Genomic DNA, 12,953 nt, shown 5'->3' on the forward strand with positions numbered 1-12,953 from the left:
TTGATGATTTGCTCGATGGAGTGGGTTGGGCTCGGCCCATGAAAGGTGGTTATCCATTGCCCCAAAACCAATGCCCATGTGCTCTCTCGGGTTTGGTTCTGGACGCGGGAAAATAAAAACGACATGCGTTTTTGGTTAGAATACGACAATTTTGTTTTGTCCGGGGATGCATGTGCATGTCTATTTTGATATCATTAGTACAGATCTTAAGTGTCGATGGAAGAAATATAGCTCGGATCTTGTTGCTTAAGGTCAATGTCGTTTTCCTAACTACTACTTTCGGCCATGCACCTAAAAACATAAAGTAGGGTTGATGATTGAACTTGGATATCCACGATGAAATTTTAAAATAATAATGTTATACTTATCACATTTTTATACCACATTTTTATATCATCTCACGTGTCATTATTTTATTGGACATAGTTTTTCTTTTTATAATTTTTATTTTTCTTTTTGAGTTTTTATTTTTATTTTTATTTTTATTTTTTAGTATCCAATATATGAATACTATTTAAGTTGTCACATAAGGTAGTATGAAATTATGGTATAAAAATGTGGTATATCTAACACTACTGATTTTAAAAATACCGACAAATATCAAAACACCTACTTTTTCGAAGGATAATTTTTCTTTTTGTTTAGTTAAGAGATGAAAAAGGATAGTCAAACACGTGTTGTTAGTGGCCAAAACAAAAAAGATCGATGAAAAGGATAATCGAACAAGTGTTGTTAGAGTAGGCTTGAGTGTTTTATTTGTGAACAATAATATTAGATGAGAGAAATTTTTCAACAACTTGAATATGACTAATTTGTTATCTCAATTAAATAACATGATGACATAGATATTTTTATATTTCATCACATAAAAATTATCTAATTTCAAAATAAAAACTATCTATTGAGATGCTAAGTCAGTTCATATACCTATTATAAGTAAGTTTTTTTCATATTAAAAACAATAATTCTTATTCCATTTTTTGTTACAGATTTATGTTACAAATCTCAAATGAAATGTTAATTTTTTACTTATTATAAGTAAATGAGGTTCTAGAAAAATTCATAAATAAATAAATAAAATACTGTTACACTAATTTAGATTTATAAAGTTGAGTTAATAGTTAATGTCTATAGTCTTACTCAATATGATGGGAAGATTGTAATTATTGCATACTAGGATTTATATCATATTTGTAATCGTTGCAAGGATAAAGTGTTAACTATAATGATTGTTTCATGTTAGATGATATTGTATAATAAATCCATAAATAAATTATACATAATAATTTTTCTAATTTGTGGGTATATATATCATTTAGATTTGGTCGTCATACATTTCCATGTGACACATATAATATGGGCCCCGCTAACAAATTAGATGAGTTTCGTGGAGAATAATTACATGTTACTCTATTATTAGTTTGTTGTCTACTTGTCTCGTATCATATTAGTACGAGGCATAGTAAGAAAAAGTTAGAAGGAGCCTCCAACTACAAGAAAACTCAAGTTGATGAAATAAATCATATGTTGTATTTTGTTTTGAGGTCGATTGAAGAGTCGCATCCGGACCAAAAAAAAGAAGAGTCGCATCGATGTCGGATGGTGCAGGCCCTACAGGGCTCGGCCTTGCTGTTGAGTTGGGTTCTGTTTTCTTTTGTACTGGACTACTGGGCTTTGCCTTAGCTTGGCTTTTATTTTCAAGAATTAATATATTAGATCATATCGTCAATTACTCAATTCAGGAAAAAATTATTTAAATAATAATAATAATAATGGTGGATTTATATTTTGGTAACAAGACTAAATTAGTTGGAAGAACTATTAATTAATATTAGATACAATGTATTTTAAATATATATAAATAGTAAACAAAGGCCACAACAAGAAATAGATTTAAAATGTTTTGATACAATGTACAGTTTGCATTGGAATGCTTAGGTATCTTTATTATTATTATCTTTACTTTTATAAAGCCAAAGTGCTTGGTGTTACAGACTTTACAAAAAATTAGATTACTTAAATTATCTTTTATTCAACAAACAGTCTCATAAAAAAAAAATGAGGATATAGTTATAAAATACAACTATTAAAATAAACTTTAAAAAAGAAAAAAGAAAAATAGTCTACTACCTTAAAACATGGAGATATTTGATAGTTGTGGAAAGTTATAAAACTAAGAACAAAATACAAAAAAAAAAAAAAAAACACAGTAAAAATGTCAATTGACACCTGCGGAGCACGTGCCAAGAGATTAGTTATTATGAAGACAGAAAAAAGATTTGGTGTTACGGGCTTCACCAAAAATAGAATTGCTTAAAATATCTTTCATTCAACAAAACAATCATATTAAAAAACCTAATAAATAAGGGTATAATTGTAAAATACAACTATTAAAATAAAATTTAAAAAATAAAAAAACATTTCACTATTTTAAAACATGAAAACTGAAAAGAGTGATAAGAAATTATAAAACAATGAGAATAAAATAAAAAAACACAATAAAAATACTAATTGACACGTGGAGAGTGCGTGCCAAAAGACTAATAATACGTTATTTGAAATTTAAGTATAGTTGGTAGAAAATGTATTTCTTATATATATATATATATATTTCCTTATAAATACAAATATTTATGTATGATTATATTCCATTTAAGCAATTTAACCATAAATGACCAAGTACATGATATGAATTCTCAGTACAGCTCCAGCTTCTTTCAACAAATATTGTTTATGCTCTGTTATTTTGATATTTATTTAGGACTTTTAATTTGTTTACAAAAATAGTTTTATTTGATTTTCTGTTTTAAATTTATTTTCTTTATAAAATGGGCTAATTACATATACCACCTTCAAATTATGTCACATTTGATACTTTGCTCCCCAAAATTAAAATTTTTTACACTTTACCCCCCCATAAGTTTAATTTTATTAAATACTTTACGTACCAAATATAATATTTTTTAAGTATTTAGTTATTATCAATTTATCATAACAAAAATGATAAAATGTATATTTTAAATATAAAATAAATAGCAAATAATTCATGTTACACATTGTTTTCGTCCCATTATATTAATAGTTTTTGTTTTGTTTTGGAGTGTCACTATATGAATGTTTTGTTGATGGGGACACCAGGACAGTGACACTAATATGAACGGTAGTAAGCACTAAGCAGCATGCAATGGATACACCCCCATAAGCGTCCATACAAGTACAAGGCGCAGAGGCTGATCCTCTTTAACTCCTTTCACGTAAACGATTAACGTCCACGCCTCTTTGGGCCTGTCTCGGCCCTTTTCACTGTTTCGCGTTTCACGTGACTCAAATACGTACCACCACACCAGCGAGAAAGAGGTTGGTCCTCAGGCAACCACGCTACGTGGCCTTGCGTCCTCGGTTTTCGGACGAGACAACCCAACTCACTCGCCAGACGATACTTTTCGCACTTTTACTCTCTTTCTTTATTTTTCGGTTCGTTTTTTATTTCAAAAATTTTTTCCTTGTTTGGCTTCAGGAGCTGTATACTTATTATTTACATGTGATAGTAGTTGTTGTGTCAGTCTAGTTTGGATTCTTCTTCTTATTGGTCGCTCTGGGCTCTTCTTTCATTCTCTGTATCTTTCTATCGAGTTATCGACCTCCCATCCCTGAGTTGTTCCCAACTCGGTCGACCAAACTCGCTAGCTCTCTCCTTTGGCAACATGGACTCTGTGGATCCTACGCGAGCGTTTGTCAAGAATGTCAAGCGTATCGTCGTTAAGGTCAGCCATATATATATCATATATATATATATATACAATACGACATTCATTCGTTCTCTTGTTTTTGTTTTTGTATCAGACAAATCCTTTGTTTAATAATATTGCTTCTGATCAGTTCTCAATACAGAAAAAGTATATATATTTTTATCACCCACATAGCTACTTTTTCATATATTTTTTTTATTTTATAAATCTTATAGTTTTTGGATGTGAATGAAAACTTGTGCTTGAGCCCAGTTTGCAGAATACTGTTGTTTTTTTTTTTTTTGTTTAAAATTATAAAAGAAAAACATTGTGAGAGAGAGTGATGTATTTTATTGGAATCTTATTTTGTAGATATTGGATTAGTTTGGATAGGTTTTGTGAAAGTGGTATTAAATCTAGCCCATTATGTAACGCAACAAATCGTGGAATTAGATATGGCATTCTTCTATTAGATTCACATAGTACCATCACAAAACGTGGAATGTGCGTGATAGTGATAATCAGTTCCAGATGTGGTTACTTCTTCCCAGATTCTATGGGATCAAGTTTGTTTTTGTTCATCATCATCGGCTTTGGAATCTTCAGAATTTCGGAATTTTCTTGTTTTTTATGGGGTTTAGTGTGGCTATGGGTTTTTGTCCTATAATCCTATTGATTGTATTTTTGTCTTATTTTAATATATTTTGTTGACGTATTTTTTAATAGCTAAAACCTCCAACCCCATCCTAAATCCTAGTAGGTTGCACATGTTTTTGGGTTCAATAATTTCTAAAACCTTTTACTTTATTTAATGAAATCTTATTTATCGTAACAGAAACAAAGATTTGGTTACTTTTTCCATTTTTGTGAGAGTTTATTTGTGGGGACAATTATTGACGATGCTTTATGACATTTGCCAATTTGCTTACTTGTTTGTACGGAATATTGAAGGTCGGAACAGCTGTGGTCACTCGTGGTGATGGAAGATTAGCATTGGGCAGACTTGGTGCTCTCTGTGAGCAGGTATACAAAGCATTTCTAAAACTAGGAAGATATTTTCACTTTTTTTATGCACTGAATTTAGTGAATGAGTGGAAGAACTAAAAAAATTGGTATGAGCAAATTTCACTATGATTTAATTGGTCTTAAATTTCAATAATTAGCCCCTTAAATACAGTAATACTGCGACTGATAATGACATGTTTTGAATGAAATTCATGCAGCTTAAAGATATAAATTCTCAGGGCTATGAGGTTATTTTGGTGACTTCAGGAGCTGTTGGACTTGGCCGTCAAAGGCTAAGATACAGGAGATTGGCGAACAGCAGGTTTGTATCTTTTTCTTTCACAATGAAATAGAATATTTATCTCATATCAAAAGAAAAAAGTGGGCATTTGGGTATCAAAAGTGACCAACCAAAACCAAAAGAGACTAAGAGTGCATGCCTGAAAGAAGTTTATACTTGTTTTGCAGCTTTGCTGATCTCCAAAACCCACAACATGATTTTGATGGAAAGGCCTGTGCAGCTGTTGGGCAGAGTAGTCTCATGGCTCTTTATGATGCCATGTTCAGCCAGGCAAGACTATAATCTTTTAGCAATTTTATTTAGGATTTGGATTTTTCTTGTTTGCAATTTCACTCCTGCCTTAGCACTTTATATAGTTTACTATGTCTATTGCTCTTGCATGTATTCTATCATGTTTTGTTTTTATATTTTGGGGAAAATGCTAATTTAGCACTCTTTAACATGCAGCTGGATGTGACTTCTTCTCAACTACTTGTGACGGATATGGTTTTTAGGGACGAAGCTTTCAGAAAGCAACTCTCTGAAACTGTGAAGTCATTGTTAAAATTGAGGGTTGTTCCTATATTCAATGAAAATGATGCAGTTAGTACTAGGAAGGCTCCATATGAGGTATACAACTCCATCATTTCCTGTACTTTTTAATCTGAATTCGATACACACTTTTTTTTGGGAGAGCATTATTTGTGCTCTCCTCTTGCAATCCCGCACAGGAGGTCAGGAGTGCAAATAACATTGCCATTGCATCATTGTTATCCACACACTGTTGTGATCTCATCTCTTCTTTTCTTTCCTTTTGGATTTGGGAGTAATCTCATCTAATAATTTTTGTCTTGGTTGTCTATTTCGAATTCTTATAATCATCAAATTTGACTAGGAACTTCATCTCTAGTTGTTTAAGGCTCTAAACAGGTCCAGGACCTCCAGGTCATATTTGCATATAAGCTGGACCATAATGGGCTAAATGTTTCACATGTCTTTCCATGTTGTAACGGTCTGTTCTCTGTGTTGTGCAACATCCATGTTTTTGTCTCTCTCCCACCCCTTTCTCCATGAGGAAAACAAATCTCATCAATTGCTTATGGACCGTTTGGTAACGTTTATGCTTTTTGTTTTTAGTTTTTAGTTAAAATAGATAGAGGGAAAATATACAAGAGAAAGGAATGAGGGGGATGAGATATGTCATATGAGAGATGTGAGGAAGAAATAAGGGAGATTACATAAAACTAAAACTAAAAAATAAAACAATTTAAAATTGTTTATGGTTTTTAGTTTTTATTTTATGAATAATTCCATATACATTTTATTCTTTCTCCCTCACATCTATCATTGCTCTTCTCACTTTTCTCTCATTGTTCTATTTCTATCTTTAATTAGAAATAAAAACCAAAACGAAAATGTTACCAAACGGGACCTTAATATATCCATTGCTTCACAATATGTTTGTTGCTTTTGATTGTAAGTTCTGTTTGCAGGATTCTTCTGGTATATTTTGGGACAACGATAGTTTGGCAGGTCTACTGGCTCTGGAACTAAAAGCTGACCTTCTTGTTTTGTTGAGCGATGTAGAGGGCCTCTATAATGGTCCTCCTAATGACCCAAAATCGAAGTTAATCCATACATATGTAAAAGAGAAACATCATGGAGAAATAACATTTGGCGACAAATCAAGGGTGGGCAGAGGGGGTATGACCGCTAAAGTCAATGCTGCTGTTTGTGCAGCTTATGGTGGAATTCCTGTTGTTATCACTAGGTAAATTCTATCATGTACTTATTTTGATAATAACAATCAGTTTGGATTAAAGAGGATATGTCTTTTCTTAACATTTTCATCTGCTGCACAACCTGCAATTTGTTGGCATAGTCATTGAAATTTCTAATCTTTCGTCCATTTTTCATATGTAAACATACACACATTGACTTAAGAGTTTCATAGTATTATGACAATCATATATCAATTGTTGCAGGGTTTTTGTACCCATTTGTCTTTAATTATATTGTAGGAAGCTTGCTAGTTTACTATAAATTGTTTCTTGGTAACTAAATCAGTTTCCAATTTTATTATAGTGGCTATGCCACAGACAACATAAAAAAAGTGCTCCGTGGAGACCGGATCGGTACTGTCTTTCATCAAGATGCACATTTGTGGACTCTAGTTAAAGAAGAAGGTGCACGTGAGATGGCTGTTGCAGCACGGGAATGTTCTAGACAGCTTCGAGTAATTAACTTCATAATTTTCTTCTTTATTTGATTGTGAAGCTCGAGGTTGCTAGTATTGGTATAACTTGCCCTAGAGATTAAATCTTTCCTTCAGAGCTTCTGAATTTTCTGGTTTGTTCGATTTGTTGGATATAGAGTAAGTGGTTAAGTAGAGAGATTTAGTGGGTGATGTGAATTATTTTCATTTCAGGCTCTAGAATCTAAAGATAGGAGGAAAATTTTGCTCGACGTAGCTGATGCCTTGGAGGCAAATGAAGGTGATATATTGGCTGAGAATGAAGCTGATATTGCCGCTGCTCAGGAGGCTGGATATGAGAAGGCACTAATATCTCGTTTGGCCCTAAAGTCTGGGAAGGCATGCATTTAACTTGTGTAGTTGAAATACTGTTTGTTTTTTAAATCCTGTATCACTTGGTCTTGGTCTAACACTTTCTTATTTTTGGTTCGATGTATCCACAGATTTCTGCTCTTGCAAAATCTATACGTAAACTTGCAGACATGGAAGAGCCCATTGGCCGGGTTCTAAAGAAAACAGAGGTCAGGACACCTTTCTAGTTCTTCTGATTCAGAATAATTGAACACATTATGATACAGGTTTAGAATTTTTATGTTTACAAGATTAGGAGTGTTTTCTAAAAAAAGTATTATTTTCTTTTTTACAAAGAAGCTTTATGGTTCAAGTTACACTGAAATGAATGTCAATTAAGCTCGACTCTTTTGTGTATACTGTTTTCCCTTTAGGATTCACTTTTGACACTTTGATAACTATTCTTGCATGCAGCTTGCAGAAGGACTTGTCTTAGAGAAGGTGTCATGTCCTTTGGGTGTTCTTTTAGTTGTTTTTGAGTCTCGACCTGATGCCCTTGTTCAGGTATACATAAATATCCATTATATTATATACTCTTGCATCCTTAAACATCTAAACATGTAGCAGATTTACTAGGAGTTAAAAAGATATTTCTAATGTAGAATATTGTGACGCAGGCCACCTGCTCATTAATGATTAGCAAAATGAGTGACATATGTTTACTCATCCATTAAGTAAACATTGAGATGCCATTTGCAGTTTTCCGGTCTTGTTTTGGGATATTTGCGTCATTTTTCATTAAAAGAAAGTTATTTTGTTTTTGTTCATGCGGCCTTGTTTCTTGTACAAGTTTCCTTTTTAGCTGCACTTGTCTTGTAATCTGTAGCTCTTCAAACTTATGTTTAGATTTGTTTCCTGTGGTATTTTCTCGATCAGCTGACCACTATTCTTTAAATGATTCAATAGATAGCTTCATTGGCAATTCAAAGTCGGAATGGTCTTTTGCTTAAAGGTGGGAAAGAAGCTAAGCGGTCAAATGCAATCTTGCACAAGGTTTGAGGCTCGAGATTCTGGTCTTTTATTATTATCATGAAAGTATTGTTTTCACTGCTTTTAGATGTTTCTAATTTTATTTATTGTTTGGTAAGTTTAATTTTTTTTTTCCCTTCAGGTCATCACCTCAGCAATCCCAGATACTGTTGGTGGCAAACTTATTGGACTTGTGACTACAAGAGAGGAGATTCCTGATCTGCTCAAGGTGGGCACAAAAATTTTAAATTGTTTATGGTTTTTTGATATGATGAATATTAACAAATTTATTATGTTGCAGCTTGATGATGTGATAGATCTTGTTATCCCTAGAGGCAGTAATAAGCTTGTTTCTCAAATTAAGGATTCGACTAAGATACCTGTTCTTGGTCATGCTGGTAAGAGAGATAGCATAGGCAATGTATACCTAATCATTGCAGACAGGAATTTCTAGTTAAGTTGCTGCTTTTGATGTGCAGATGGGATTTGTCATGTTTATGTTGATAAGTCAGCTGATATGGATAAGGCAAAGCACATTGTTCTGGATGCAAAGGCAGATTATCCTGCTGCCTGTAACGCAATGGTAATTTCACTTTTAGCTATCCATGACTGACCACTCATGTCCATTTATCTGTATCTAACTACCACAGGATTATATTTTATAAATCTTACCTGCCAATGCATATGCATGCGACTTTAGAATTCACTGTACTGCATGTCTTGACATATTACAACATTTTCCCAGGAAACACTTCTTGTACACAAGGATTTGAGTACTGATGGTGGGCTTAATGAGATAATTGCAGGACTCCAAGACTTAGGTATGACACTGTGTGAATGTCTTATCTCTCAACAAGGTGTTGCAGAATTTATAAAATGTATCTGTTTAATAACTTGTCACAATGTTCTAAGAATGTTCCCTATTTATTTCTCACAGATTTGATTATTTTGGTGTGTAATCAGTAACAACAGACCAGGATACATGAGGCCAGACCTTGGTGGCATGACCTTTCTTTTTAGTTATTAATTTGTAAACTTTTGCCTAAAATTCAACAGGCAGGAATATTTCAGCATTAACGATTATAGGGGATGTTCTGGTTGAAAATTATCCTAAAATTGAATGTTGTGATCAGTAGATTGCGGACATTGGGGCACAAGCCGCACAAGTGAAATCTTGGGAAATATTGGAGTACTACAGCTTGTAGATTTACTAACTCTCTTGTTTGACAGTATGATTGTAAGATCTGCTCTCAATCAAGAAGAGCAAGCCCAAAACTTAAAAGAAGAAAAATAACTGGTTGAATCTTTAGTAGAAAATTATGAGTTGTGGCCAAACTACAGACTACAGTCAAGTCTGTAGCTAGTTAACATTGAGAAAGAAATTTCAATGCATAACAATGTGATGAATGTATGTTCATGAAGCAGGAACTAAATTTGTGTTTGTTCATATTCTGACTTGGGAACTATATTGCCGTTCCTATGAGAAAATCTATTTACATTTCCGTTTGCATTTTCGCTTAACCAAGTTTCTTGGTTGCAGGTGTTAGTTTATATGGTGGACCAAGGGCATCAGCTTTGTTAAATATTCCAGAGACAAGCTCATTTCATCATGAGTACAGTTCAATGGCTTGCACAGTTGAAATCGTTGATGATGTGTATGCTGCAGTTGACCACATTCATCAACATGGAAGGTATACACATTTCTCATATTTCATTTTTTTTTTCTCCTTTCTGTACAAATTTTCTTTTCAATTGATTTCTCTAACTTGCCTTCCCTCTCCTCATCCCCTGTTGTGCAGTGCTCATACTGATTGCATTGTTACAGAAGATCATGAAGTTGCTGAAATTTTCCTAGGTCAACTCGACAGGTAAGCATGCTTCATTGGCTTCACAAGCCATATTTTCTTGTGCAAAAGAATATCATTGCATCCACCATTTTAGGACCAGTTTCATATACAATTTTTTACTACAAATATGAGTTTGGGTGGTGAGTACGTCATAAAACATCTATCAAGAAACTCCAGCAGAGCAGCAACACCAATTACCATTACACCCATATCATCTATATTGTCACCAATTGTTATGCCCCCAATCATCAGAACCTGATTATTTCCAGTAGAAGACACTGTGCATCTGGTGTCTATTGGGTTGGGCTGATGCTAATTTGTGTTCCAGAGATGGAGAAGAAATTGCCTTCAAAGTCACATAACTATTAACTAATAGCTAACTGAATTAATCTGAATTTCTCTTTTGAGGATTCAAGAGATGCCAATCTTCTCCTTAAAAAGGCTTTAATGTAATTGCACCTAGGAGTGCTAATTTTCTAATCATAGGGCCACATAAATTAATGGTTTTATGGATAGTTGTCAAATGTTGCACCTCTTGATGGCTATGCTATTTACATTAACAGCGCTGCAGTATTTCATAATGCAAGTACTCGATTCTGTGATGGAGCACGCTTTGGTCTTGGAGCAGAGGTAAGTGGTCTTTGAATAGTTCTGGCATTGAGTACCAACATTTTCTTTTTCCCCTCATTTTTCACTGGTTTGGTGGCTGGAACAGGTTGGGATAAGTACGAGCAGGATTCATGCTCGAGGTCCTGTAGGAGTTGAAGGATTGTTAACAACAAGATGGTATAGCACTTCTGCATTACCTGCATTGTTCATTTCTATTTGTTTATAGTGGTTGGTATTCCTAGAACTGAAAATTTTGCTTACTGAATCATTGATCAGTCTTGCAGTATAACCCTAATTTATTAAGTTATATATGATGGTGAGTTTTCTCTTCCAAGACAGTCTAAGATGTTATGTCATCAAACTGAATCAGAATCGTTGATTATGTGTAAGATATTTGAATGTGCGATCAGTCACAGGTTGACAACATAACATGCTGGATATCTTAAAAGAGATCATTACTAACATATGGGTTATTCCTTGATGCTATGAAGTCTTGGGCATCAAATCTTATTGCTTTTTGCATGATCATGCTTCCTCTTTGTATAAATGCAGGATTTTGAGAGGAAATGGGCAGATTGTCGATGGTGATAGAGGGGTTGATTACACCCACAAAGATCTACTTATGAATTCTTAAATCTCGTTTGAGAGGAAAAGCTTTGTAGAACACAACCTACATATATTAACCTTGTCATGCGTAGCTTCAGTTTCTGTTCATTGTTCAATTATAGTGTAAGAGTACGACTGCTCCAGAGATTCTATGTGTTGTATTGCCATACAAATCCTCCTTTATCCCCTTGCCAGATTTTGCTTACCTGGATTATTTAAGGGGCCTCATGTAATCATCCTTTTAATGATGAATCATGAATGAGTTTTTAATCCTTTTCTCGCCCCCTTAATCACCGTGAGGGTCAAACTGTCACCTAGCTACAGGCTAAAATGCATGCAGATCATGTCAACATAAACAAAACACGAGCACAAAATGGGCTGAGATATTTGGCTCATCATGGCACGTATCGTGCTAGGTACAAGCATGAAATGGACTATGTCATGCTTTAGAAATTTAATTTCAATTAGGAGATAGGTGGGTTTTTTTTTTTTTTTTTTTTCATTACATGGAGGTTTGAACTTAGAATCTCTATTCTCATCCCACTCATCCATGCCATTTGAGTTAAGGTTCATGAGGACTTCATTTGCTTGAAGAGATAGGTGACTCTTTCGTGTCCCTCCGAATCTCTCACTATTCATCCATTTCTCTTTCTTAAGGAGTTTATCTTGATGTAAGTGAAACTTACTAACTCTAAGTTTTTACTTTTCTCGGCATTATAACTTTGGTTTCTTGGTTTTTTGACTTTTTGTTAATTTTTTTCACCTAGGACTTCCGAAACTTTAGGGCCAGCCTAGTTGTTAAATTCCCCTGTTCTTAAAGAAATCTTGATGGATTTTCGGATCAATTAATTGCATCTGATTGTTTATTTTCTCTTTCGGATTAATTGCATCAGATTTAGATGTGGGAAATCTAGTTTATCAGTCAAAGCCAAAAGGCTTGCCATAATATGGTGTGACGGATTAATTAGACTATTAGAGGCGAGCATTTATACAAGGCTAACCCCTTGATTGAAAACTCTGTAGTCTGTACAGGTTGGAAAAATGTTGATGAAACAAGCATCATGTGCATTTTCTTTAATCATTTCTTCAAGGGGTTAGGGTATAGGAAGGTGTAATGGGGTTCAGATATTTCAGTTTTACAGATATTAATTTGCAATTATAAAGGCAGATTGTAGTTTTACAAAGTTGACTGGTTTAGAAAAGCTAAAAGCACAGGAAAAATACAATTCATGTGGTAGAGAACACATGAAAAATGAAAAACTTCTGTGGATCAAATTGAATAATAAAAAGGGCTTGATCTCGTC

At 33.8% G+C, this 12,953-nt stretch overlaps 1 protein-coding gene across 2 annotated transcripts; it reads left to right on the forward strand.

Annotated features, from left to right (window-relative positions):
• The first annotated feature begins 3,272 nt into the window (after nt 1-3,272).
• Nucleotides 3,273-11,922, forward strand: LOC147281572 (delta-1-pyrroline-5-carboxylate synthase-like). Of its 2 annotated transcripts, none has more exons than XM_086246848.1 (20): nt 3,273-3,764; nt 4,680-4,751; nt 4,952-5,055; nt 5,202-5,304; nt 5,482-5,643; nt 6,495-6,784; nt 7,099-7,249; nt 7,442-7,606; nt 7,711-7,788; nt 8,033-8,122; nt 8,525-8,611; nt 8,730-8,816; nt 8,889-8,985; nt 9,067-9,170; nt 9,333-9,408; nt 10,128-10,278; nt 10,387-10,455; nt 10,998-11,064; nt 11,150-11,220; nt 11,596-11,922. In XM_086246848.1, exons 1-20 carry the CDS (start codon nt 3,705-3,707, stop codon nt 11,675-11,677), a joined length of 2,166 nt encoding a protein of 721 aa, XP_086102974.1. In that variant the 5' UTR covers nt 3,273-3,704; the 3' UTR covers nt 11,678-11,922. The 2 variants fall into 2 exon arrangements, with proteins under 2 accessions (XP_086102974.1, XP_086102975.1); XM_086246849.1 differs by having other exon boundaries at nt 6,507-6,784.
• Nucleotides 11,923-12,953: the final 1,031 nt, after the last annotated feature.

Source organism: Dryas octopetala, chromosome 6, assembly GCF_963921425.1.
Source record: "Dryas octopetala chromosome 6, drDryOcto1.1, whole genome shotgun sequence".
In the NCBI taxonomy this organism is placed as follows: domain Eukaryota; kingdom Viridiplantae; phylum Streptophyta; class Magnoliopsida; order Rosales; family Rosaceae; genus Dryas; species Dryas octopetala.